General features: G+C 56.0%; 1 protein-coding gene across 3 annotated transcripts; it reads left to right on the top strand.

Moving 5' to 3' along the window:
• The first annotated feature begins 7,830 nt into the window (after positions 1-7,830).
• On the top strand, positions 7,831-25,519 carry Pick1 (protein interacting with PRKCA 1). Of its 3 annotated transcripts, none has more exons than XM_076853311.2 (13): positions 7,831-8,008; positions 8,155-8,252; positions 9,310-9,421; positions 15,106-15,234; positions 16,911-16,977; positions 18,329-18,418; positions 20,649-20,702; positions 21,053-21,115; positions 21,750-21,883; positions 22,219-22,311; positions 23,545-23,595; positions 24,204-24,348; positions 24,771-25,519. In XM_076853311.2, exons 2-13 carry the CDS (start codon positions 8,212-8,214, stop codon positions 25,040-25,042), a joined length of 1,251 nt encoding a protein of 416 aa, XP_076709426.1. In that variant the 5' UTR covers positions 7,831-8,008; positions 8,155-8,211; the 3' UTR covers positions 25,043-25,519. The 3 variants fall into 3 exon arrangements, with proteins under 3 accessions (XP_076709426.1, XP_076709427.1, XP_076709428.1); XM_076853312.2 differs by having other exon boundaries at positions 7,831-7,858; XM_076853313.2 differs by having other exon boundaries at positions 24,776-25,029.
• Positions 25,520-26,811: the final 1,292 nt, after the last annotated feature.

Below are 26,811 nucleotides of genomic sequence, written 5' to 3' on the forward strand. Positions count from 1 at the left end.
CCCCATCCACTTTGGTTTAACTCCTACTCATCCCCCAAGAGCATCAGCTCCCCTGGCAGCCTCCCTGACTGCTTGGCTGGGCGGGGCTCCCGTTCTGACCCCCCAGCGCTGTCCTCCCTGACCTTGCCCACTGAGTTAGATTCTCAGTGCACACACAGACCCCTCCCGACCCCGCCAGACATCAAGGCCCTGGAGGGCAGCCCTGTGCCGGGCTCGCGGCTGCTCCCTCATGCCGGCCAATCTGGCATGTTGGGCAGGAAGTCGGGGGCCAGCTCCACTGCTGCTCATGTCTCTGGCCAAGTCACAACCCATTTCCCAGTGATCGAGGTGTCACCAGACGCTCACAAGGACCTGGATGTACAGAAGACAGGCCTGGCTAGCCCGGGACGGCCCATCAGGTCCCCGCGAGCAGACAGGGTCTCGCCATCTCCCTGTGGTTAGGGGTGGGGCAGGGGCAGTGGAGGGCTACACTGTGGGGCTGGCCTGGCTTCCCCCCAGCAGGATGGCATCCTGGTGGCCATCCAAGGCCAGCGGGAACCTCCCCTCCAATGACTGTGGAGGAGCAGTGGGGAATCTCCCGGGGCTGCTGAGGCTCTGCCACTGTCACTGACCAGCCGGGCCATCCATCAGGCCTGAGCACAATGGGGTCATTAACCCCTGACCCGGCCCCTTTCAGCCACTTCCTCTGGAGGGCCCGCGGGGCTGAGCCGGCGCTGGGAGGGGAGGGTTGTCGTCAGGCCGGGAGAGGCCTCCCCTGGGCTGCTTTGGGGACCTCAGCTCTGCAGGCCTTTGTGAAGCTCCGGGCCCCAGTGCTCCGGCTCACTCCCCCATGGCTGCCTGGCAGTGGGTGGGGCCACGTCCAGCAGGTGGCTTCCATCTGTGCCACCCTTGGGAACACCCGCTGGGCTGACTCTTTCATGCCAAAGCAGAGTACAGGGGGAAGGAAAGAGACAGGGGACAGAGACCCTGAGAGAGATAGCAGAGAGACAGCGGAGGGTCCTTTTCTCTCTACAAAGGAACAGAGAGACCAACCTGCTGTGAGACGAGGTGCAAGAGCCCTAAACAGAATCTTAACAAGTCCAGCCAACAGTGTGAGAAGACGCACACACCAGGCCCGTCGCTTCATCCTCAAAACGCAAGGGTGGTTTGACATCTGGAAATCTGTCAATGAACTCTGTGTGGATAGAGTCAGGCAGAGAAGTCATGTGACCAACTCAACCCTGAACAGAAACCTCCGCATCTGCACATGATGAAAACGTCCTGGCACATGAATGGGAAGGGTCAGCCCGAAGCCCGAACCACAGAGCTCTTAAAGGGTCCGTGGACACGCGCATGTGCACACACACACATACATGTGTGTGTGCAAGACCTAGTGACTCTGATTCAGCTCTGAGTTGGGAACGACACCACTGCCTGGGTTGTGACCAAGTTCTCTGGCTACGTGAGATACGTGTCTGTGGGAAACTTGGAAAAGGCCCTGGGTCCTGTCTACCAGTTTTGTGACTTCTTGTGACTCTGTAATTATGTGAGAATAAAAACCTACACAGAAAATATTACTGAGGAGCAGGAAGATGGCTCAGGGGTAAAGCACCTGCCTAGCATGCATGAGGCCCTGGGTTCAATCCCCATCACCATAAAAAATAAACAACAGCAGCTAAAAATGTTTTTGGAAAACATTAAAGAAGACCCCACATGAGGAGTGCTGGGATGGAGAAGGGGTGCAGCACGGACAGGTTGTGGCTGAAGACAGATGACCACAGGGGACCCTGGTGAAGCTGGATGTGGGTCAAAGAGCCTTGCTGTTCTCTAATTATGTGCATTGAAAATTTTCTAGTATTGCTCTTCTTTTCTTTTTTCTTTCTTTCTTCTTCTCCTTCTCCTTCTTCTTCTTCTTCACTACAGGGATGGAACCTAGGGGCACTTTACCAATGAGCCATGTCCCCAGCCCTTTTTATTTTTAATTTTGAGAGACGGTCTCAGTAAGACGCTTAGGGCCTTGCTAAGTTGCTGAGGCTGGCCTCAAACTTGCAATCCTCCTGCCTCAACCTCTTAAATCGCTGGGATTGCAGTGTGAACCACCACGCTTGTCTGAAAATTTCCTTAAGAATTTTTTAAAAGAACCTCCCTTGATGCAGAGAATCAGTCGATGTGCACAGACTCAACGTGAAGATGTCAGTTCTTCCCAAATTAATGTCTACATTCAATTCAATTCTGATGGAAACCACCACAGGGTTTTTGGTGGAGTTTATCAAGCAGATTCAGAAAAACAGAGAAAGAGCTAAGTATGAAGACTGGCTGAGATGCCCCCACAGGGGCAGAGGGACCCTTGCCCTGCCACCTGGAGGCTTAGGATGGACTCTAGCCAGCGTGATACCCGCTGCCCTGCGGGACCTGAGCACCAGGTACAGAGCCTGGCCCAGGCCTGCTCCTAAGTGGATAGGGCAGGTGGGCGTGAAGAAAGGAGGGCAGGGCCCTTGTGTCCATCTTCAGGGATCAGAGCCTTCTTGCGGGGATGCCTCTTCTGGCTCTTAGAGTCCAGCATCCCAAGCTCCCATTTCACAGTCGATGTCACCAAGGCTCAGAAAGGGCCAGTGACACCCAAGCTCTTCTGGCCCTGATCCGACCAGCCTCCTCAGCCTGTGCCTGAGCCTCTGGCCCCAGGCCAGGCTGCGTTCACAGTCTCAGGGGTGGGGTGGGGGCAGGGAGTCTGAGCGCCCTGGCAGAGAGACGGGGTGGGCGGCGGGGGGAGTAGGAGCTGCTGACGAGGAGGGGTGGGGAACAATCGGGCACTGTCCCTCTCCCCTCAGCCCCTGGGCTCCCAGCAGCTTTCATCACTACCCTAACCCAGAGGGCAGGGTGCTGGGGGGGCCAGGTCAGAGGTCAGCCCACAGGCCAAGCTGAGCTAGGAATGGAGCCTCCTGGGGGTGGCCGGGGGGACTTGGGGCCCCATGGAGGCCCATGTCCACCTCGAGTGAGGGCAGCCGACCAGAGGCAGCCAGTGAGGAGAGAGGAGAGGGCAGCCCTGTGACCAAGGGCAGTGAGACCCCAGCTCCCCCGGGAAGCTAGGGACGGCTTCGGGAAAGAAGCAGCCCTCGTCCCCTCCCCAGCCGGCCCCTGGGGGGGACACTTTCCTGCCCCTAGGAAATCTGGCCTGCAGACCCACTGTCCCCCAGTCTGGCCCACCTGGAGGTTCCCTTCTTCCTCTCCTGCCAGCTGCCCTGGCATGCTGTCCCCTCTCCCACATTAAGTCAAGCTGGGGGGATGGAGACAGTGCCCCCACCTCTATCAGTGGGCCCCTCTGGACCCCTCAATCTGCCCAAGTAGCCAATGGGCTCTGAGCTGTTCTGACAGCTCTCTCCCTCCCCTGCTAGGGTCCCTAGCGTCAGGCACATGCCTCCGGGTCTGGTTCTGGTTGGAGGCCAGTGGCAGCCCAAATTGGCCCATTTCCTTGTTTAACGGGCCCTTGCCTGCCCGTCCTGTGAGCTCGTCTCCTTCCCGGATGTGTCCTCATGACCTGGACATGGTAGATGCTCAATATGTGTCCCCTGGACAGTGTGTGGAGGAGTGAAGGGGTCAGACCCCAGGTGGATGGGAGGCTCTAGCCATGGCCAGCGCTCCAAGGCCTGGCTGCTGGTTCTGCTGTTATTCCCCCTGGGCTTGGAAACCACGCTCTCACCTCCAGGCAGCTGGTGAACTGAATCCTCATGACCCACCCTTGGTTTTTTTTTTTTTTTTTTTTGGTGGGGGGGTACCAGGGATTGAACTCAGGGACACTCGACCACTGAGCCACATCCCCAGCCCTATTTTGAATTTATTAGAGACAAAGTCTCACAGAGTTGCTTAGTGCCTCGCCATTGCTGAGGCTGGCTTTGAACTCTTGATCCTCCTGCCTCACTCGGCCTCCCAAGCTGCTAGGATTACAGGCGTGGGCCACCGCACCCGGCTCACCCTAGGTTTCTTGACCTTTATTTACAGAAGACTTCGATGCTGGGTGGCAGGTCAGACAGTGAGGACTGCAGACCTTGTGTTGGGGAACAGTGATGACCTAGGGGCCGGTAGTTAGGCACAGCCCAGCTGTTGACACCAGCCCCATCCATCATCCTTAAACTGCAGTCTCCAGGCTCAGCAGCAGAGAGGATGGTGGCGGTTCTGGTTTCCCAGGAGCTATTTCTCCTAGCAGCCACCAGGTGGCAGCACTTCCTCAGGGAAAGAGTTGGCAGGCCACCTCTTGCCATTGAATCCGAGGCTGGGGGTCACAGGGATGGAGTCCTGGTGGAAACCCAGGCCCAGAGAGGGGTTGCAACTTGACCTCCTTCTCACAGCTTTCAGTGGCAGGGCTGGGTGAAAGATCACCCTCCTTCCTGGAGAGACAGGAGCAGCAATGGGGAGAAGAAAGAGACGCTGGGAGAGAGGCTTGGAGCTCCAGCCCCGCTCAGCTCCCTGCAGTGGGTAGCTGTCCTCCCCCTGGGTCGACTCCCAGAACCCCGCGCTTCCTCAAGGAAGGAACTGCAGCACTGCCTTCCGAGGCCCTGGCTGACCTTCCTCCCCACCATGCTGACAGAAGTGGGCTCACCCTGAGCCTCCCAAAGGACTGGCAGAGCAGCCACCTCCTGTCAGTCCCCGTCACACCACAGACTGTGACTCCCTGATGGCAGGGACTGTGCCTTGTACCTGCACATCCCGCCTCCGAAGCCTGTGCACCCGCCCTCCCTCCGCCTGGCAGCACCAGCACCTCCTTCAGGACTGCAGATGCCCTTCCTCCAGGGAGCCTGGCCTGCGTCCCTGGCAGCTGCTCCACTTCTAGGACCACACAACAACCTGGCCCCACAGGGACACCTGGTGCCCTAAACAGCCCGACCCCAGGTGTGGAAATGCTGTGCGCCCTGGGCCTCCGACACAGTGGTGTGCAGACCGCTCTTGGCAGGATGTCACCCCTAGAGCTTTGAGAAAATGCAGACTCCCCAGAGACTCAGGTCCACAGGTCTGAGATGGAGCCCAGGAAAATACATTTAGGACGGTACCTGAAAGGGTCTGATGCCAAGACCCGGGCACCGGTGGCCCTGCCTTCTGAAGTGGTTGGCAAAACAGTTACCCTTCAGAGCGACAGAGCAAACCTCTGACACGTGCCACTCACCGCACTTCTTTGTAGCTGCTCTCTGGGGAGGACTATCGCTCCACGGGAACCTGAGGCTCAAGGGTGACCTTGCCCACTATCCCGACCTGAAACCAGACCCCTGGGGAGGGTGGGCGATGGTCTGCATGCAGGTCTCCATTTGGAAACTGTTTCTCAAAATCCAAAATTCAGGGCCTTTCCTTAGTCTGGTGATTCCAGCTTCATAGAGAAAATCTGGGACACTGCCAGGGTCTCTGTCCAGTTGGGAAGACAAGAAGCATTTACTTTGCTGATGAAGCAAAGTACTTGAAAGCTCTTACCCCTCAGATAAATTGTGGTCCCAATCAGGCCTCCTCAATTGGCCAGAACGTGTTCCTCAATTGGCCAGAACGTTTCCTGGGTGGGCTGACCCAGGAAAGCCAGTCACCAAAATAAATAAATAAATAAAGTGGGTCATGGTATTAATTACAAAGAAATCTGGTTTCCTTTTTCTTGTTTGTCTGTTGATGGATTCCTAGCATCTATGGAAGACAGGAATCCCGGGATGGTAAAGTCAGTAGAGAAGGAAGCTCAGGAAGGAGAAAGTTGGGAGAAGTATTTTACAATTTCTCAGGATATGAACCCTAAGCCTGCATTTTAATTATTCTCATTTTTTTAGCACTGAGGGATTGAAGCCAGGGCCTCACATGTGCTCTATTACTGAGCCACATCCTCAGCCGGCTAAGCCCCAGTTTTAAAGGGGAAAAATCCTCCCCCCACAAAATATAGCATGTAATAAGCCAACCCCTCAGAAGAGGTTCAGGGAAACCATCAAAGGATTTCCATAAGACAAAGTTGCCAAAAGAATGATCCAAATAATAACTGCTTCAGGAGCTCAGGGAAAGGAACCCGATTTGAGGCTGCTGAGAGAGAGGGATGGCAGCTGAGCCTCGGGGGCGGTGGGAGACAAGGCAGAAATGAGGGGAGGCAGGGAGGGAACAGAATAGGTTGGGGGTTTGGAAGTTCTGGAAACATCTGTGTCATGTGAATTGTTTACAAAGCACTTCAAATCTGTTTCTCCTTTTAATCTTGACTTTCACAAATACCTGTGGGAGGGACCATTTTCCCATTCAAGGCTCAGAGTTAGCTGTGACTTGCCCCAAATCTGCTAAAAAATGGCAGGGCCCAGGCTTGAGCTGGGGCTGAGTGGGTGGAAGAGCCACAATCCACATTAAAGCACCTGGGCTTGGAGGCGGCCATTCTTCAAGACTGAAACTGTGGCCTGAAAAAAGGTGATCCCAGCTTGGTGATCCAGCTCTGCCCAGAGCATGTGAAAAAGGTGGAGCTGCTTCTGAGCCTCGGCCTCCCTGCTTGCTCTCCTCTCAGGGTGGTGGTGAACTTTAAAATCCTGTGAAAGTGATCTCAACTCCAGAGCAGTGGGCACAGGGAGAGCTGTTGCCACAGCAGCCCTCTGCATACCTGCCCAAACTCAGGTCAGCTCCCTGTGGAAGGGGTGGGAGGGCTTCCATCAGACCTGGGATATGTAGATAATCATCCCTCTGCATCCTCTTCCCTCATGGACCCTGGGGCAGCTGGGGAAGGACCCTGGATAAGCCGGTCCCCATGCAGCCTGAATGTGGTGACCAAGAGAGCGGTGGTCCTGTGAGAGCCAATCTCCTCCAGGGAACCCGTTTTACATAATATCAAGTGGGAAGATGAGATTCAGATTCCTCGACTGGGAAACACTGATGGTGTTTGTTGAGTCTCAGGGACGTGGAGGCTAAGGTCGCCTCAGTGTACTCAGGACTTAGGGAAGGAGTGGAGTATGAGGAATCTTTCACCAAATACCACGGAAAGCATCTACTCAATGCCATTAGTTTGTATATGGGGAAAATGAGGCTCATAAAGAAAAAGTGACAAGTCCAATCAGTCCTTATCAGAGGTGAATACACCTTTTCTGGATCCAGATTTAGTGTGAGTGTTCAAAGGGCACTGGACACCTGCGCACACTGCACACGCCTGTGATCCAGCTACTCATGAGGCTGAGGCAGGAGGATGGCAAGTTCGAGGCCAGCGTGGGCAACTTAGTCTCAAAAATAAAAAGAGCTGGGGATGCGCGCAGCGGTAAAGGAGGAAGGGAAGAGCGGGGGAAACCGAGGCGCCAACGGCGGCAGGGGTCTCGCGGCCAGGATCTAGATCTTCCTCCAACTCCTTGTGGCTCTGGACAAAATGATTTCCTTTCTCTGGCACTTCGATTCCTTGTCTGCCAAACTGGCTTGGGCTGGGACCTCCAGGGGCCCTTCCGTCTCTGGCACCGTCATTCTAGTCGAGAAGTCATGGGCTTTTCCTAGGACGACACGGTGACGACGTGAAAGGCAAGGTCTCCGAGTGTGTGGTCCACGGAACTCGGCCGAAGGTAACTCCGGCCCAGGGATGCTTCCGTTGCCACGGCAACCGCCAGGGCCGGCGTGGTCCCCAGCGTGCCGCGGAGGAAGCCGGGAGGACCTGCCCTCCGGTGATGGCGGCGCCCGCGCGAGGGGCGGGGCCCGGTGCTGTCGGCCGGTGAAGGCGTCTCCGTTGTTTCCGCTTTTCCAAACAGAGGCGAGCTCCCTCCAGAGCTTTTCTCTGCCCGGGTCCTGAGAGCCGGGAAGCGGGAAGCGAAGGGTGGCCGGCAGCCACCGGGGCACGGACCCGGGAGAAGGCGGGACTTCCGTGTCTCGCCGGAAGTGACGCGACAGTTGCGGCCGCCGCCAGGTGGAACGGCAGGTGGGTTCAGGTGCCAGCCCGGCCCCGGCCCTGCTGTGGGACCGACTCTCCCGTGAGCGACAGAGGCAGCCCCCAAGGGCCTGGAGACCCGTGGGGCGGGCTCTGGGATCCGAGCCCACCGCCCTGGCCTGGAGTCCCTCCCTGTACCTAGTAAGAGCCGCCGCCCACCCCGCACGCCGCGCCCCCTGCCCGAGGCCGGGGAGGTCCTGGGTCCTTGATGGGGTGTGGGGGCCTGGGGCCGGCCTCCGTGCGCTCCGGTCCCCTGAGCCCTTTGCTCCTTTCTCTCCCTGACCCAGTTCCCCATTCCCCTGCCGAGCTGGGCCGTTGGCCAGCCCACCCCGACTCTCGGAACCATGTTTGCAGACTTGGATTATGACATCGAGGAGGATAAACTGTGAGTACTTTGTTCCCCACAAGACCTAGGAGTTCTGGGGCTCAGGTGACACCCATTTCCTTGAACTTCCCAGCTCCACAAACCCGTTCTTCTCAATGGGGGAGTCGGGTGTACTGTAGCAGAAACAGGCCCCACCCTTCAGGAGCTCATCTTCCACAGGGGGCTGTGGACGGCTACTGTGCAGGCCACAGGACACCTACAGCATCGGCCAGTGCTAAGGAAAGCAGAGCAAGTGGAGCAGTGCCTCTGCCTGCAGGGTGGTCAGGGAACGCTTCACAGAGGTGGCCAGGCAGCCAGGTTTTGCTGTAGCATAGATAATTAGTAGGACAGAGTTGCAAAATTAGAGTTATCTGCTCATTAGAATATAGTCTCAGAACAAGGACTGGGTCTAATGCCTTTCTGTGTTCTCAGCATTTAGTAGGTTTGGGACACTAATAGCTTGTTAACAATTGTCTTTTGAATGAATAAGTTAATACACTTATGTTTTTTGCCATAAAATGTAAATAGCTGCTAATTTATAGTGATACTGAGGGGTAATTGAGTAGAGGAATTGAGAAATGGCAGGAGAATAGTTGAATAACAGGGAAAGACTCTCTAGAGGTGGTTATAATGTTCCACATGTTTCTCCGAAGGTGACAGAGCCTGGCTAAATCTTTTGAAAGTTTGAAGTCAGGGAAGAGCAGGAAGGTGGTGATTTTTCTATCAGTTGTGACACAGGAGTGGGGACAGTCCTGCTGGGTTGGCCCTGGTGCCTTCCATGCCCGTTCTGTGGGAACTCTGATAAGGGAGACTCATTCCCGTTTTATGGACGAGGAAATTGAGATGCAGAGAGGGTGATTTACCAAGTCCCATGGCAGAGCAGTGGCAGGGCTGGGGTTTCTTTTCACTCTGCACGACTCCAGGAGCAGCATACGTTCTAGCACAAATTGCTGTTTCTGGCCAAGTAAGGAAGAGAGGAGAGGCTGCGCAGCCTTTGGTGCCTCGTGGGCTGTTGGAGGGCCCTCCCCCTCCAGCTCCGTCCTCCAGGAGGCTCAGCCTCATTTGCTTCTCTTTCTAGTGGAATCCCTACTGTGCCTGGGAAGGTGACCCTGCAGAAGGATGCTCAAAACCTGATCGGAATCAGCATTGGAGGAGGGGCCCAGTACTGTCCCTGCCTGTACATTGTCCAGGTATCGGGCACTTTGGAGGTGGCGGTAGGGTCCAGATGGAGGGAGTCATCTCCCTACTGGGTATGGCAGGGGCAGGTTCACCGTGCTGCTCTGAAGAACCTGGTTCCTTCTCATTTTTGAGATATGACCTCAGCAAGGCCTTCGGACCAGCTGCTGCCCATGTTTTTCTCTGTCATTTGAACTCCTTCTTTGCCCGTGGCACTTGTCGCCATCTATAATCATTCCCTTGCTACCTGTTCTACAGCTGGCTGCCCTGCCAGGCTTTCGGCATTATGAGGGCAGGGTTGCAGTCTGCTTTTTCACCAGTGTTGATGCCAGGTACAGTGCCTGGCATGCAGTGGACATTCAGTGAAAATGTCTTTGATGAATCAGCAGAGCTGTCAGCCTCGGGTGCTAGCCCAAGTGAAGTAGGAAGGCTGTGAAATAGTAGCTTCCCTGATTACTAGCAAGTTCTTTAACCTCTCTGGGCCTGTTTCCTCTCCCAGAAAGTGAGGATTTGAAATACATAGGCATAAGCATCTTTGAATTCTTATAAAAATTGAACAGAATGACAATACACTGGTGCTGAAGAAGCCCTCCCTGAGCAGCAGCTGGCAGCTCCTGGCCGCATCACATTTCCTTAGCTGCTCTGCCCGTGATAACGGACAACTTTGTGGCCCCTGCTGAGGGAGCTGCCCTGATGATTTTCTATCAGCTGTGACACAGGAGTGGGGACAATCCTGCTGGGAGGTCTCCTTACCATGTGGCAGTTAATCAGTGACTTTTCTATTGCCTTGGAAGGTCTGGATTGTAGCTGTTCCAGCCCTCCTGGCCAAGTAGCCATTGGGGGACGTGGGCACCATGGCTTTTGGGAGGATCCTCTGGTCATGTCTCTGCCCAGGGTGTGAACTTGGCCTCCTCTGACTCAGGAGGCTCTAGAGAGGCTTCTTCCAGGCCTGGTCTTCTTGCCGTGTGCCTGTTCAGCCTCTCTGTCACCTCCCTCTCCCCATCTGTTGGAACCTTGGTGGCGGGTTTTGTAATATGAACTGGGATTATAAACTATTAGAATGTCTCCTCTAAAATTCAATTTTGTTTTTATCAAAGTACCATCTGACCTGCCTCTGACAAGTCAAGAGCACTGAAAGGCCTGTGTGTGGCTGCAGCTCACTGACACCCCCCCCACACACACCCCGTCGCTGTTTCTTCACACAGGGCTGCACGTGTCTCAGGGTGCTTGTCCTGTTGCTTTTCATCTCACCTGTGAAGGTCGGTGGCCTTCGCTGGTGCACTCTGCTCCCTCCTGCTCCATTCTCCCCACATGGCCATCTTGGCATTTTGGGCTAAGACACTAAGTGCAACAGATGTTTTGCTCAGCAGATCTTTTCTGAATACCTGGCAGCTCTGTTGCAGTTACAGGGGTTGAAGAAATAGAGAAGACAAGCCCTCTGCTTCCTGAGCTTTCATCCTGTGGCTCTGTGTTGAACTTTTTAAGAAACCTGTTTCTCTTCTTAGCTCATTCTCTCTTTCCTTTTCTTCATGATAGTCTCCTGGTTTTCTCGGTACGCTTTCCACTCAGACCTTCCCCATCCTCCTGCAGTCTGTTCTCTGCCCCCATCTCCCCACCGTGCCCTGAGCCCTCTCCCTCCCTGTCCTCTTTTGGAATCCTCTTCTCCAGGGTCCCTGTCTGGGTGGAGACTGGCCTATAGCTTTCTGAGAGAGGTTGTGTGGAAGATCAGCTTTGCGATCTTTGTCTTTGAATGCCCTGGCATCTTTTTTTTGACATTGTCACTTCCATATTCTTTTCAGTTGACATTTGGCTTATCAGACTCAAGAATAAATGTCAGAATGCTAAGTGAAGTTAGCCAATCCCAAATGGCCAAATGCCAAATGTCTTCTCTCATAGAAGGAGGCTGACTCATAGTGGGGTAGGGAGAGGGAGGGAGCATGGGAGGAATAGACAGGCTCTAGATAGGGCACAGGGGTGGGAGGGGAAGGGAGGGGTCGTGGGGTCAGAAATGATGGTGGAACGTGAGGGACTTATTATCCAAAGTACATGTATGAAGTCATGAATTGGTGTGAATATACTTTGTATACAACCAGAGATATGAAAAATTGTGCTTTATATGTGTAATAAGAATTAATTCTGCTGTCATATATAAATAAAAAATAAAGTAATTTTTTTTAGCTTTTAAAATAAAGTAATTTTAAAAAGAATTAATGTCAGGGGCTGGGGTTGTGGCTCAGTGGCAGAGCACTTGCCTCGCACACATGAGGTACTGGTTTCTACCCTCAGCACCACATAAAATTAATAAACAAAATAAAGTTATTGTGTAACGTGTAACTTAAAAAAATATTTTAAAAAAAGAATAAATGTCAGGCCAGAAGCCTGTTTGACTAGAAGTCTGATGGTGTGGCCTCCGAGGTACTGTCTTTCTCTTTGGAGACCCTTTATTTCTAATGTGCCTGTTATTGCTCTGTCAGGGGTTTTGGGAACTCCTTATTCCTGGGGTCCTGAGGTGTCACGGGGACCACTGCTGGCACGGGCCTTCTTTGTTGTCTGGGCTGGCTCCCCAGGGGACGGCTTCCTCAGAGCACTGCTCTCTTGTTCATGAGAGTTTTTGTGTTACTAATAGAGGACATTCTGCCCTCCATGGTCTCTGCTCTCTCTTCCATTTTGCAGTTTTTTTAATTGTAGTAAATGTACATAACATAATACATAAACTTTACCATCGTAAGCTTTTTTTCTTTCTTTTTTTTTTTTTTGGTACCAGGGATTTAATCCAGGGGTGCTTAACCACATCCCCAGCCCTTTTTATTTTTTATCCTTGAGACAGGGTCTCGATAAGTTGCTGAGGGCCTCACTGAATTGCTGAGGCTGGCCTTGAACTTATGATCCTCCTGCCTTAGCCTCCCGAGCTGCTGGGAGTATAGGCATGTGCCACCATGTTTGACTATCTTAACCATTTTTTTAAAATATTTTTTTAGATGTTGATGGATCTTTATTTTATTTATTTATTTTTATGTGGTGCTGAGAATCGAACCCAGTGCCTCGCACATGCTAGGCAAGCGCTCTACCACTGAGCCACCACCCCAGCCCCTATCCTAACCATTTTTAACTGCACAGTTCACTGGTATTAAATATCTTCATAGTGTGGTTCAGCCATTGGCACTGTCCAGAGCCCTTCATCTCATGACATTGAAACTCCACACCCATTAAACACAAGCTCCCCAACCCACCCCCCTCAGTTCCCGGCAGCCCCATTCCACTTTCTGCCTCTGGTTCTGACTGCTCCAGGCCCTCGTGCAAGTGAAATCGTGGGTGGTGTTTTTTTGTTCCTGGAATGTTTTACTGTAATGTCCTCTAGGTTCCTCCGTGGCATGGTATGTGTCAGGATGTCCTTGCCCTCAATGGCTGAGGAACGTTCCACTGCATGCTGCTTGGCCGGTCCTCCCCTGGTGGACGTCTGGGCTGCTTCCACCTTGTGGCTGTTGTGAGCCGGGCTGCTCTGAGCCAGCTTGCACAGAGCTCTCCTCCAGACCCTGCTCTCAGTTCTTCTGCTGTCCACCTGGGACGCGCTGTGCTTCCCTCCACAGGCCTGTGTGGCTATTCGTTCCCACCAACAGCGCGCAAGGTCGTTTCTCGCATCCTCGCAGCGTGTGTTATTTTCTCTGTGGTCTGCACCAGCCTCCTGATGGGTGTGAGGTGGTGATTCCTGGTGGTCTTGCTTCTCATTTCACCAGTATATAAGTGAGATTGAGCATCCGCTGTATTTACAGACCACTTATGTCTCTTTGGAGAATCTCTGTTCAGTCCTTTGCCCATGTTTGAGTTGGGTTGTTGGCTTTGTTGTTAGTTCTCTGTATATTTGGATATTAATATCTTATCAAATGCCATTTTCTCCCATTCTGTGGGTTGACTTTTACTCTGTTGATAGTGTTTTGTTTTTTTTTCCCTACCAGGGATTGAACTCAGGGGTACTCAACTGCTGAGCCACATCCCCATCCCTATTTTGTATTTTATTTAGAGACAGGATCTCAGTGCCTTGCTTAGTGCCTTACTGTTGCTGAGACTGGCTTTGAACCTGAGATCCTCCTGCCTCAGCCTCCCAAACCACTGGGATTATAGGCGTGCACTACTGCACCTGGCTGACAGTGGATTTTGATTCACAGATTTTAAAAATCTTTGGACTGTGGTTGTGGCTCAATAGTGGAGTACTTGCCTAGTATGTGTGAGGCACTGGGTTCGATCCTCAGCACCACATAAAAATAAATAAAGTTATTGTGTCCATCTACAACTAAAAAACTTTTTTCACAAAGTTCATTTGTATTCTTTCTCTGTTTCCCATGCCTTTGGTGTCATATTCAAGAAGTCATTGCCAAATCCCTGGGCCGAAGCTTCTGTTTTCCTCTCAGTTTTACAGTCTTAGTCTTACATCTAGGTTGCTGATCCAGATCATTTTAGGCCACGGACAGGCTTCATTCTTTGCATGTGGATCCCCTTTCCCTCGGCACCCACTGTTGAAAGACTTTCCTTTCCCCATTGAATGTTCTTGGCTCCTGTCAAAAATCATTTGACCATATACACAAGGGTGTATTTCTGAGCTCTCTGTTCTGTTCCTTTGGTCTGTCCATCTGCCTTTATGCCGGTACTATTCTGTTTTAATTACTGTAGCTTTGTAGAAACTTGGGAAATCAAGAACTCTGGGTCTCCCAGCTTTGTTTTTCTTTTTCAAGATTGTTTTAGCCTTTGCGAGTCCCTTGAGATTCCAGGTGGATTTTAGGGTGGATTTTTCTATTTCTGTTTAGAAAAAAATAAAAACCTCTTTGGGATTTTGACAGTGTTCGCACCGACTCTGCGGATTGCTTAGGTTGGTGGTGTCATCTGAGGGATGCTCGGGCTGCCCAGACGTGCACTTCCAATTACTTGTCTTTATTACTTTGAGCAGTGTTTCGTCGTACCTGTCATACCTGTCTTTCACTGTTGTTTTCAGTGTGATTCTGGGATGCAGCAGAAATGTTCATCTTAATTATCTCATTTTTCCTTGTAATATTATAAATAAGTTGTGAAGCATTCTTTTTCTTTTTGTAGAGAATTTAGAAATTGCAGGTAGGGCAGAAGGAATACAACATCAGAACCACTGCTGATGATGCGGGCCTCTCTCCTGGTGGCTTCTTGGTACAGTCTGCTGTACACCAGGTGGCCGACTTTCCCTGCTGTGTCACTTGTAGTTCTGATCTTCAGCAGCACACACAGCCTCACACAGCCAGTGGGCTTGGATCCTATTGAAGGGGTCACTTGGGATTAGGGGCTCACAGGCATTTGGGGCCCCTGTTCATGACAAACATGGACTGTTCTTTGGGGACCAAAGTGAGGTGTAGAATTGATAAGAGGCGCTTTGGGATGCTGAGTCAGCTTGGAGCAGCACTGTTGGTAAAACCTGTCAAGAGGTGACATTGGAGGAGCAATGTCACATGGATGTGTGATGGTTGGTGTATTTGCCATTAGAAAAGGAATGTCTCGTCGGTTCAGATTTACGTCCTGTCCTTCTTCAGGAACATGGGGTCATCCCTCCCTTGCTTGCTTTACACAAGAAGCCACAGGGCAGAGCTGGAGACCGAACCAGGCAGTGTGGGTGGAGGGAATGACCGTCTCCCAGCTTCACCTCAGTCCATCATATGTCCCCCCCCACCCCTGTCATCTTCAGGTATTCGACAACACACCTGCGGCCCTCGATGGCACGGTGGCAGCTGGCGATGAGATCACCGGTGTCAATGGCAGGTCAATCAAGGGGAAAACCAAGGTGGAGGTGGCTAAGATGATTCAGGAGGTGAAGGTAAGGCCGCTGCGGTGGGGCCTGGAGCCGCCAGGTCTGCTTCCGAGCCCTCCGTGCAGACTGCAGGGGGCCCGCCGCTCCCCTCCTGGTATCACAGTGTCAGGGGTACACCCGGGTCTCCCTCCGTTTCTCCCTCCTTTCTTCAGTAAATACTAATGTTGTGCTTGTGCTGGGCCTGGTGAAAGAGCCCCAGGACCACAAGGCATCTGTGGGGCACCACTCTTGGGGGTTCTGACGCACTTGGGCAAACCATGGTGTCCCTGGTCAGGGCTGGAGCAGAAGCTGAAAGCCCAAGGGGACCCTCCCTGGATAGTAGATACTACTAATGTTAGCGGGGCCATATTGGTCTCTACAGGGACCTCCTCCCTGCGCAGCAGGCAGCAGCCTGGCCACTTTGGAAGTGAGCCCAAGGCCCTTCTGCCACTTCCTAGACATCTGGCTGCTGGTGGCTCTTGAGAAACTGGTACAGTGAAGGAAGCAGCATGAGGCAGGGAGCAGGGTGATTGGCAGGCCCTGGGGGCAGGCGCAGCCCACTGTGGAAGAGGCTGGCTCAGTGGTTTAGCGGCTGCCCTGCCCCAGGCCCAGCACTCCCACAGCACTCCCACCCCCCGCTGGGATCAGGGCTGCTCCCACCTCCCAACGTCCCTTTTCTGGCTCCACCCGGAAGCCTCTTTTGTGGCTTCTCCCACAAGGCCCTGTGCGGCCAACTCATCCCCATGTGCCTCCCTACCTCAGGGACAGGCTTCCAGTTCTGCGAGGCTGCCTCCTAGCACCCCTTCAGCCAAGGAACAAGCCAGGGACTGGGTCTCAGGGCTCCAGATGCTAAAGGCAGCAGCCAGGTTCACTGAGCCCATAGCCACCACTGCACGGCTGTGTCACAGGCGTTACCTGATGGCCACAGGTGGCAGGCGGCCTTCCATGCATACCCAGTGTGGGAGCCATGTGCCCCTCCAGCAGCCCCTTCCTCCGCTCCTCGCTCCGGGTTCGTGGACCCTGTCCTCGCAGGCCTGTCTCCCCAGCCCCTTGTGCTGCCGTGAGGATGGGGCTCCTCCTGTTCCTATGCAGCCTTGGCCTGAACATGGTTCCCCCAACTCCCAAGTTTGAGTGCCAGGCAGGAGTCACTGCCCCACACTTCACTGGTGTCCAGAGGAGGAAGTGACCTGCTAAACTGGCTCAACTGCGTGAACCGGTCCTGGGCCCGGCCTCCCCCCACGGCAGCCTCCTTTACCCCAGCTGCTCCGTGGGCTGGTTCTGCAGAGCGTCCCGCAGCCTCCTAAGGGCACAGTTTCACCTGCTCCTGATTCCAGCTGTGTTGGCTCATTTCCATTCCCACTGGGGACGGAGTTTTAAATTCTGTTTTATATTCGGGTGGATTTAGTCCCAAGTCCACGTGCCTTAGGATTATAACGACGAGTGGCCACTGTGGCCTGTGGTCAGGGAGGGCTTCGTGGAGGAGTCCAAGCTCTGCGGAGAAGCCCTCCCCTCTCAGCACTGGAACACAACTCTTGTGACTCCCTGATTCTCTTTGACCTCCCCTGATGGACGGGGCCCCAGGGCTTGGCTGTCTCTGGCCCCTTCTCCTAGGTGTCCTAGCACTAGGCACAAATAAAGAAGGCTTCAGGGAGGGACCTGGGACTCAAGAGCCTTGTCACATGCTGCCTGTGCTGCTTTTGCAGGGGGAGGTGACCATCCACTACAACAAGCTGCAGGCGGACCCCAAGCAGGGCATGTCCCTGGACATTGGTAAGCTGGCCAGAGCTGCGGTGCCATTGCCCACCAACCCCAGCCCTACACAGAGGAGCTCCCATCCTTCTTATGAAGTCATCAGTAGCTCTGTGGCTGTGGTCTCTGGCAGTCTGAAAGGCCTGCCAGGACCTGGGTACTCTCCCTGTGGCTGACCTGTCCCCATGTCTCACTGCTCAGTTTTACCCTGTCCCCTAGCTACCCCCGCTGAGAGCTTGCTGTCTTAGGGTTGTCCTCTGTAGGCCGCTTGGATTTACTGCAGTCCAGAAAGGGAGGCAGCCAGCCTTGGCCAGTGCCTCGTGTCCACCTGCCCACCCCTCCTCCCTGACCCCCTCCCTGCCTTCTGCTCCCAGGAAGATGCAAGGTTAGAACAGACCTTAGCCACTGGGTAGAAGGTCATAGGCCAGCCCTTCTCCCACAGCTTGCTCTGGGACAGGGTACCTCCTGCCAGAAGGGCTGGGCTTTGGTTCTGTAGAAGCTTTAAGAATAAGAGGGGCCAGGCATCGTGGCACACGCTGGAATTCCAGTGCCTCAGAAGGCTGAAGCAGGAGGATTGCAAGTTTGAGGCTAGCCTCAGCAACTTAGTAAAAAAGTGCTGGGGATGTGGCTAGTGGTAAAGTACCCCGGGTTAGATTCCTGGCACAAAATAAAATAAAGGACCAGTGGGACAACAGCTTCAAAGTCTTCTGGACCAGCCCCCCCCACCGCCACACACACACACATTAGGGAACAAAGGCCGAGTCCCAGAGGAGGCTCAGTGACCCCTTCATGAGCGCACATCCAGGTGAACCTACCAACCCATGCCACCTCCTGGGTCAGGGCAAAAGGCAAAGGGCAAATCAAATCAGCCTGGAGCTTCCTTCTTAGCACTCCTGGGTTCTGTCCCAGGATCCCTCCAGGGACTGAGCTGGTCAGAAGCCATAACTGAGTCTGAGCTGAGGCCAGTGGTCCCAATGGCACCACAACGTTGATGTAACCAGCACAGACACTGACCCTTCCCCTTTCCCTCGTAGGGGCCACTCTAAGTCCTGATGAAAAGCGAAGAGGGCGAGGGACAGGCTCCTGACTGGCCTGGTGGCTGTTGTTGAGCCTGGGCCATCTGGGCCCTCAGTGATGCCAGCAGCTGGCGTGAGGCGGACCCTGGGCCGCACACCCCACGTTTACCTCCCCCAGCCTGCCAGTCCCCTGAAGTGGGGGTGAAGAGTGCAGGCCCTCCCCACTGGACACTGCTGCTTCCTAGACTCCCAGCCCGAGCCCCAGTCCAGCTCTCAGCCAGTTGTGAGGGGACCCAGGACAGGGATGGCCTGGGGCTCAGTAGCAACTCACTGGGTCCTTCCTCTCCTGGCCCCAGTGTTGAAGAAGGTCAAGCACCGGCTGGTGGAGAACATGAGTTCGGGGACGGCTGATGCCCTGGGCCTGAGCCGGGCCATCCTGTGCAATGGTGAGTCCCCTTGTCCCACCCAGCTCTGGCGCAAGGACTCTCACTCAGGCCCGTGGGCTGGGGCACCATGGTGCCTGCCAGGCTGGTATGGGTCCTGCTGGCCGGGCCCTGCTTCTGCCTGAGGGACTGATAGTCACCATCTCTTTGTGTCCCTGGAGGCCTTTCTGGTTCCCAGAGAGCTCCCACAGCTGTCACCTGGGCCACCCTCACCACCAGGGCCCCTCATATCACAGAGGAGGAGACAGACTCAGGGTAGGTGCCTCCTCCACTTCCCCAGGCTGGGGGCTGGGGGCTGGGGGCTGAGAGCCAGGGCCAGCCTGAGAGCTGGCTCCCCCTCTGCATCCTGGTTCCCAGTGCCCTCATCAGCCCCTCCCTTCCCCAAGAGGTGGCGCTGCTACCCTTGTTTCTGGTCCCTGTCCAGGCTGTAGAGGTGGCCACCCGGGCGGGGAGCAGCCACATGCCAGCGTGTATACACATGGGCACATGCACGCCTTCTGTCCTGGGGAGGCCAGAGAGACAGTGGCCACTCCCTCCATCGCCAGCTGGGCTCATAAATAGCACCGCCGTGCCATGGCCGGGGAGAGAGACCTGGGAACTGTAGGCTCAGCTGGGCACGCTGGGCTTTGTTGGCTATGGCCGTGGGGGTGGGGCCTGAGCCTGTTCCAAATGGGGTACAAAAGTGGTAGCTGCTATTTTTGGCCTCTTGGTGCCTATAAATCCTGTTCCCGTAGCGACCATGCGTTGAGATGAAATTAGAACTGGTTGTTGTGTTTTTCCCCCGAAACCTTGCAATTTCCCTAGCCATAAATAGGGTTTCTAAAATCAAAGCTGTCATGATGTCCCATGACCCAGCTACAAACAACAGCGGGTGCCTACACGGCTTATCTCCTGCCGGCCACGTGCTCAGGCCCAGGGAGCCAGGGCCTCCCAAAGACCTCTAGGGTACCCTTCCTCCCCAGCAGCCCACTCCCCAGCCACCTTCCCCCGTCCTCTTCCTGCTCTGAAGACCCTAACCCTGGTCAGTATAGGACACTAGAGAGCAAGAAGACCCCGATTTAGACCTTCCCAGCTGTGTGACTTGGGACAAATTGCTTTACCTCTCTGTCCCTTGGTTTTCTCAGTAGAATGGGAGAAGTAGTTCCTGTCCCAGCAGCTCAAACTAAGGAGGACTGAGACCTTCCCGGGGAGCCTCCAGCAGGCCTGGTGCCCAGTGGTCTGTGCTGTGGGTACAAATGCTGTTACAGGCCAGGCCCTGCCCTGGGAGGTGGCTGCATAAAGAAGCCCCCAGCATAGGCATGTCCCTTACGGTTGCTCCCCATGGAGAGGTGTGTGTGCCCTATGTCCTCACCAGGTGGAGACCTATCCGGGATTGCTGGGAGCCCTGGGGAGGGTGGCAGTTGTTGGCTGGAGGAGTCCTGGCTCCTCCTCAGGCTGGCCCTTGGCTGGCCTTATGTGCTCCCTGTACTGCCCCCGCCCCCCAGTCTGGAATCCCGCCTATCCCTGGTCATCTGCGTCCTCCCATTTGGCGGCCCTGATGTGAGACTGCGGGCCCCCACTTCTCCCTGCCTCTGCTCTTGGAGCCTAGAGCAGGTCTTGGATCATGTTCACCCTAGTCATTCCCTGGGCCTGACACAGTGGCAGCACATGGCTGGTGCTTGGCCGATGCCTGCCGAGCCAATACCTGGGCCACCAAGTTCTACACCCAGTGCCAGCCCTTCCTAGACCCCACTTCTCTCCCTCCTGTCTGTCCTGTCAGCCGCCTCGTGCTTTGCCATGGCAGCAACCGCTCCCAGCCTGCCTGGGAAACGGTTGAGATCTCCCTGCCTGTCCCCTGCCTGGTTGGGCTGTGTCAGCAGGGCCAGGGGCCTGGCTGCTCACCAAGAGCCTGCTTCCTACAGCACGGGGAGCTGCTCACCGGCTTCATCTTGAGGGCCCAATGTTTTTGCACTGAAGGACCTGTCTTTGTCTTGGAAGGACCTGTGCCCCTGGGTTGGCCCCAGTGGCTGGAGTGGGGACTCATCCCAAGAGCAAGTCCCCTGCTTGCCTCTCATTTGGGTGCCAAGGCCATTTACAGATCACTCTTGAACTGCCGACCCTAGGGTGCCTGGGCCCCCATCTTGTGTAGAAGCCAGTTTTTTGGGCCCGCCCCTCGTCCCCACCCCTGCCCTGGCCTCCTCAGGACACTCTCCTCACCTCTGACCTGACCTCAGCTGTTCTCTGAACCCCACAGATGGGCTGGTGAAGAGGCTGGAGGAGCTGGAGCGGACGGCTGAGCTTTATAAAGGTGCGGGGGGCTTTGATAGGAAGCGCCCAGCCCTGGCTCTGCCTAGGAACCTGTCCAGAGAGAGTGGCCTTGGAGGCAGGGAGGCCAACCTGAGAAATTCTAGGACCTCTAAACTTATGAGTCCCCAGAATCCCTGTGCTCCCGAAGGTGCAGCCCCTGAGAGGCCGTGTTGTCCTGCATCACACAAAGTCCCAGTCCCCTGAATGAGGGGCCTCTTGGTGGGGCTGTGGGAAGACCCAGTGGCTCCAGTACCAGTGAAGGCCTGAATGGGGTGGGGGGTGAGGCTGTGCCCTGGCCTGTGTGGCCTGTGACATGTGTCCCCATCCTCCTCATTTGGATCTCTCCCCCAGGGATGACGGAACACACGAAGAATCTCCTTCGGGCTTTTTATGAACTCTCACAGACCCACCGGGGTAATGGCCTCCCCGAGCCTGCTGCATGGCCCGGGCAAGTCCCTGCCTCTCTCGGGGCTCAGTAACCCTAACAGTGAGAAAGTGGCCAGCTTCCTCCCGGGGCCTTGTACCCATGCTGGGGAGAAACAGCTCAGCCTCCAGCTGGGGTGGCAGCGAGGGGCCAGTGGAAACTCTGGGCCACTGGCCTCCTGAGGGCCCACCCTACTCCTTACGTTGCCGCTTGAATGCATGTGTTCCCCTCGTTTGTGGTCCCATTTCTTACAAGGCTGTGAGACTGTGCGGGACATCCATGGTGAGCCCCATTTATAGGCGGGGAAGTGAAGCCCAGGCAGGAAATGGCCACTGGGTGGTCCTGACATCAGAACCCAGATTCCCAGGCCAGTGCTGTGCCCTCAGTGCCACCACCTCAGTCTGGCTCAGCTCTCCCCTGGTCCCGCCGTTGGGGCGCGCAGTCCGGCTCCCCGGTTTGTGTGCTCCCAGTTCCTCCAGAGCCATTGCTTGGAGATGCAGATGCCCTCCCGGGGCGCAGACCCCACGTAGACTTGTCTTCCAGCATGCCAGCCCCCTGGTGACACCCTGGCTTTCCATCAGGGGGTCAGGTGGGGGCAGCCTTCAAGTCATGCTTGTCATGCAGCCTTTGGGGACGTGTTCTCCGTGATCGGGGTGCGGGAGCCCCAGCCGGCAGCAAGCGAGGCTTTTGTGAAGTTTGCCGACGCCCACCGCAGTATGGAGAAGTTTGGCGTTCGGCTGCTAAAGACCATCAAGCCGGTACGTCCAGCGTGTGAGGCCAACGAGGGGACAGCGTGGCGTGCAGGGCTCTTCCACTGCAGCCAGGGGCTGGGGTGTGGGTCCTCCCTGGTCACCTACGTGGCTGCCCTCAGCAGGCTGCCGCACTGCTCAGGCCTGTGGGGACCTGGAGGCTGGTCAGCCTTGTACCAGATCACAGCTCATCACGGCCTAGACTTGGTCCTAACCTTGAGATGGGAAAGGCCATTGGGAAGTGCCTGTGGACTGTGTCCCCTGAATCAGGTGACACAGTGCCACTCTTTGTCACCCTGGCCACCCCCTGTGGGAAGGCCTAAGCACGTCCCCCCCACCCCCAGATGCTGACAGACCTGAACACATACCTCAACAAGGCCATCCCAGACACTCGCCTCACCATCAGGAAGTACCTGGACGTGAAGTTCGAGTACCTGGTGAGTAGCCTGCAGGTGAGCCCCGCTGGAGGCCTGCCCTGCCTTGTGTCATCCAGCTATGCACAGCCTCGTCACACCTGACTGGGACATGGAAATTCCAGAATCTCTGGAGATCCAGGAGCAGCGCAGGCCTGCCGGCAGTGCAGAGGCGCCTCGTTGGGCCTGGGGCTGGTCCTGGAGCTCTGGTCGCATCACTCTGACCCTGGGGGACTTTTAATTTTTTTAAAATCACATTTTAACAGTGAGTGAGTGTTTTAGTCAGCTTTTTTGCCACTGCGACCAAAAGACCCAGCCAGAACAATTTTAGAGGAGGAAAGGTTTATTTTAGGGCTCACGGTTTCAGAGATCTTGGACCGTAGACAGCAGGCGCCATTCCTCGGGGCTTACGGTGAGGCAGGACCCTGTGGTGGAAGAGCTTGGTTGAGGGGGGTGATCAGGAAGCAGAGGGAGGCTCCACTAGCCAGATCCAAAGTGTCTGCCCCAAAGTCGCACCCCCAGCATCCCCTCCTCCAGCCACACCTACCTGCTCTCCTCCACCTCTCAGTTAATCCCATCAGGGGATGAATTCACTGACTGGGTTAAGGCCTCTCAACCCACCGTCTTGCATTGTCTCACACATGAGCTTTTAGGGGGCTTTTCACATCCAAACCATAACAGTCTAGGTCTAGGTAGTTTCAATTGGTGCCAAGGAATGTTGGTTTTAGGTAATAATTCTGTGGTCACGAGTTGGGAAGCCAAGCTCCGTTTGTGGGACTTCCCAGAGCCAGGCTGGGCCTGTGTGCCATCTCTGGAGGGAACCGTTTTTCCCAGGGTATTTTTTCCCCTTCATTCCTGGGGCTGTTACCCAGGGCCTTGCAGGTGCCCAGCAGGTGCTGTACCACTGAACCATGCTTCCAGCCCCCAACGCATTCCTTGGGACCTGAATTGGGTCAACTCTGAGTCACCCAAACCCTCAGGCCTGCCCTCCCTTCCAAAGAGAGAGCCCTTGTCCAGCCTCTCTCAGCCTCCCCAGGCCTCCTACACACCTGCCACCAGCCTCTCCCATATGGGTCACAGCTGATCCCAGCGGGGGTCTGCAGGAGCCAGGAGGCCTGACATACTGCAGTTCTTTGGCTGGGCCAGCTTCCTGGGTCACCTGGGGGCATGGTGTGACATGGGCAGAGCTGGGAATGTTGGGGCGGATGTCCAGGAGGCTGCAGCTCTTGATTGCTTGGCCTCACCTGTCCCACGCAGTCGTACTGCCTGAAGGTGAAGGAGATGGATGACGAGGAATACAGCTGCATCGTGAGTATCGAGGGGTGAGGGGGCCCAGCCCTTGTATTGGAAAGGCTTGGGGCGCATGTACCTTCTCCCACCTGCCTCAGAGCCCCCAGAATGTCCTGGATCTGCCAGGGGCATCAGGTGGGTCAGGCCATCCCAGGAAAGTCCTGGGGGCTTGGTCAGACTCTTGTTCCTGGAGCATGGGACCATCCACACCCAGTCCCTCTGGGCCTTAGAGTGCCGGCCAGCTTGCCATGGGGCCACTCCCCAGGCCTGCTCCTCGCCCACCTCCAAGCTGGTGAGGCCCCTGCAGGGAGGCTGTCCAGCCTCACTCATGAGTGGCATTTTAATTTACTCAATTCAATATCTTTGCTGTTGGAGTCAGTCTTAGGACCCGTCTTCATTCGTTTAATGTGACGGGTTTGGGTCTTTTCTGGGTTTTTCTCCCTCCGAAGCTATTGCCATGTGCTTCTAATGAGTGCTGGCATCTCAAACAAGGGATTGTGGTGGCTCTAAAAAGTGCCTTGTGTTGTGGGGCTGAGCTGGGGGGTCAGCTCTGCAGCCCTCCCGCCCCACCCCCGACCCAGCAGGCCCCACTGCACCCAGGATCCCTAACGTGCTCCCCGCCCCAGGCCCTAGGGGAGCCCCTGTACCGAGTGAGCACAGGCAACTATGAGTATCGCCTGATCCTGCGCTGCCGCCAGGAGGCCCGCGCCCGCTTCTCCCAGATGCGCAAGGACGTGCTGGAGAAGATGGAGCTGCTGGATCAGAAGCACGGTGAGGGCACAGGGGCACAGAGGCGCCAGGCCGCGGTGGGCTGTTCTCTTACAGCCCTTGTACAGGGTAGCGGCCTGCTTCTCCCCATTGTAGAGACGGGAAATCCGAGGCCCAGAGAGGTCAAGTGCCTAAGTGAGCCCCAGGGGCAGGCCCTGGCAGTAGCCTGCCCACCTTCCCCGAGCCTGGTCTGGGTGGGCCCCTGGAGGGGGCCCCATGCCCTGCAGCCTCTGCTCTCTGAACTGGGGGCCAAGACACCGGGTCCTCTGGGAGGCCGCCGCATGGGCTGCCCGGTGCTCACCTCTGCACCTTCCCAGGGCCTGAGGGGTCAGCTGAGTGCCCAGGGGAAGGAGGTGGCCGGGCAGGCTCAGGGGTCTCCACGAGGCACACAGCCACCGGGCCTGTCCCCCACCCTCCTGCCCCAGTCCAGGACATCGTGTTCCAGTTGCAGCGCTTCGTGTCCACCATGTCCAAGTACTACAACGACTGCTACTCCGTGCTGCGGGATGCAGACGTCTTCCCCATCGAGGTGGACCTGGCACACACCACACTGGCCTATGGCCTCAGCCAGGGCGAGTTTACTGACGGGGAGGACGAGGAGGAGGAGGAAGAGGACACTGCAGCCCGGGAGCCATCCAGGGATATCCGCGGGGCTGCTGGACCCCTGGACAAGGGTGGAAGCTGGTGTGACTCCTGAGCACCCAGGGTGCAGATCAGGGGGGAAGGGCAGTGGGCAGACGGCAGCGGGAGCGGGGCTGGGCAGTGGTGCACGTGGTGGCGCATAAAGCCTGCTGGCTCGGGCGCCTGCCTCCCTGCTCCTCTGTCCTCGCACAGCGAACCCGGCTCCTGCCCAGGAAAGGTGCCAGGCTGAGGCCCAGCCCTGGACACCGGCCCACCCTCCCTCACCTCCCCAACCGGGGAGAGCGAGGCCTCTGGACCGTACTTAGGAAGGAGAGGGCAGAAGGACGAGGGGCTGCAGGTGGCATCCAACCCAGGACCTGCCATGCCTGCTGGGAGCAGGCGAGTCCTGCACACCCTACGCTGGCCCCCCCCAACCCCTCCGCTGGCCCCTCCACCCCCCACACCTCCGCGGCCTTTATTTATTTGTCCCCAGCTCAGCCATTTCTGGAGCAGGGCTGGGCCTGGGCCTGTATCAATAAACAAACCAGATGGAGCCGGCTCTTTGCATGGCCACAGGCCCTCCTCGCACCTCGCCTGCCTCCCACCTACCTCCCGCCTGCCTCCCGGTCACAGGGTCACTGCTGATCCCATATTCCTTGCAGCACCCTGCAGGAGGGGTCACGCTGTTGTCCCCACTGCAGCTGGGAACATGAGGCTGAGAGAACCATCTTGCTGGAGGCCACACTGTCCAGGGGACAGAGTGGCACCTGAGCACCGTCTGGCAGGTCCCAGGCTGTCACCTTTTCCCTTCCTCCGGAGTCCTTTACATCCTCCCTTGTCTTCGACCCCCCTGTGCTTCTGGACATGAAGAAAACCTTATTTGGGGGAGGGGAGGGCAGGACAGATGTTGGTCAGGCCCAAGGCTCCCCGTGGTGGAGATGGGGTTAGCATCAGGTGCACCTGTTCCCCGTGGCCATGGGGGTGTTGGGAAAATGACGTCCTCTGCTCTGGGTCTCCATAAAGTGACAGGACAGGGTGGCCCACAAGTCCTGCTTTGCCTGGCCAGGTCCAACCCACATTGTGGCCCTTTTCACACTGAAGTGCCCCATTAGGGCAGTGAGTACGGTCGTCCTGAGGACAGGAGGGAGGGCAAGAGGCAGCAGGGCAAGTTCATGATGGGGAGGACGACGAGGAGGAGGAGGAGGACACTGCAGCCAGGGGGCCGTCCAGGGATGTCGGCGGGGCTGCTGGACCCCTGGACGAGGGCGGAAGCTGGTGTGACTCCTGAGCACCTGAGCTCTCCTCAGCCCTGAGCTCAGTCCTGGCGCAAACCCAGTGGCATTCTCGGCAGGTGTGGGGCACAGAGCAAGAGGGGCTGGCACCAGGAATCCCTGGGGTCCCTGTGGAGCTGACAGGCCACTCCACCTCTGAAGAGGCAGCCAAGGGCACTGCCCCTGCCCCACAGACTTGGCTTCTGCCACCCTGGGCCTCAGTTCCCCAGACTGCAAAGTGTGGGCAGCAGTGGTGGACACTGATGGCCTCGGCCTCAGCAGATGGCTGGGGATCACAGGAGTTGACATTTGGAAAGGTGCTTGACCCCAGGTCAGCCCTCGGGGGCGTTAAGTGCAGTGTTGCTCTGGTGGCCTGGGGGACGACAGGTATAAAGGATGAGTCAGCCAGGCACCTGTAGGAAGGTCCACCCAGACAGTGGGAAAGGGCCACCATGGCTGGCTGTGTTGGCAGGACAAGGTCCCTGCACATGGGACAAATGCAGGAGGGAAGATGGCACTGAGACTCCTGAGGAAGCAGATAGATGCCAAGGACAGTGATGACCAGGTTGTCCAC

The sequence above is a fragment of the Callospermophilus lateralis genome, chromosome 4, assembly GCF_048772815.1.
Source record: "Callospermophilus lateralis isolate mCalLat2 chromosome 4, mCalLat2.hap1, whole genome shotgun sequence".
Lineage (NCBI taxonomy): Eukaryota > Metazoa > Chordata > Mammalia > Rodentia > Sciuridae > Callospermophilus > Callospermophilus lateralis.

What these genes read in the sequence shown, in the direction of transcription:
- Pick1 (XM_076853311.2), top strand. Translation starts at nt 8,212, where the DNA reads ATGTTTGCAGACTTGGATTATGACATCGAGGAGGATAAACT. An exon ending in GGGCATGTCCCTGGACATTG is followed by an intron (nt 16,978 to 18,328) that starts GTAAGCTGGCCA and finishes TCCTGGCCCCAG; the next exon opens with TGTTGAAGAAGGTCAAGCAC. An exon ending in ACTCTCACAGACCCACCGGG is followed by an intron (nt 21,116 to 21,749) that starts GTAATGGCCTCC and finishes CTTGTCATGCAG; the next exon opens with CCTTTGGGGACGTGTTCTCC.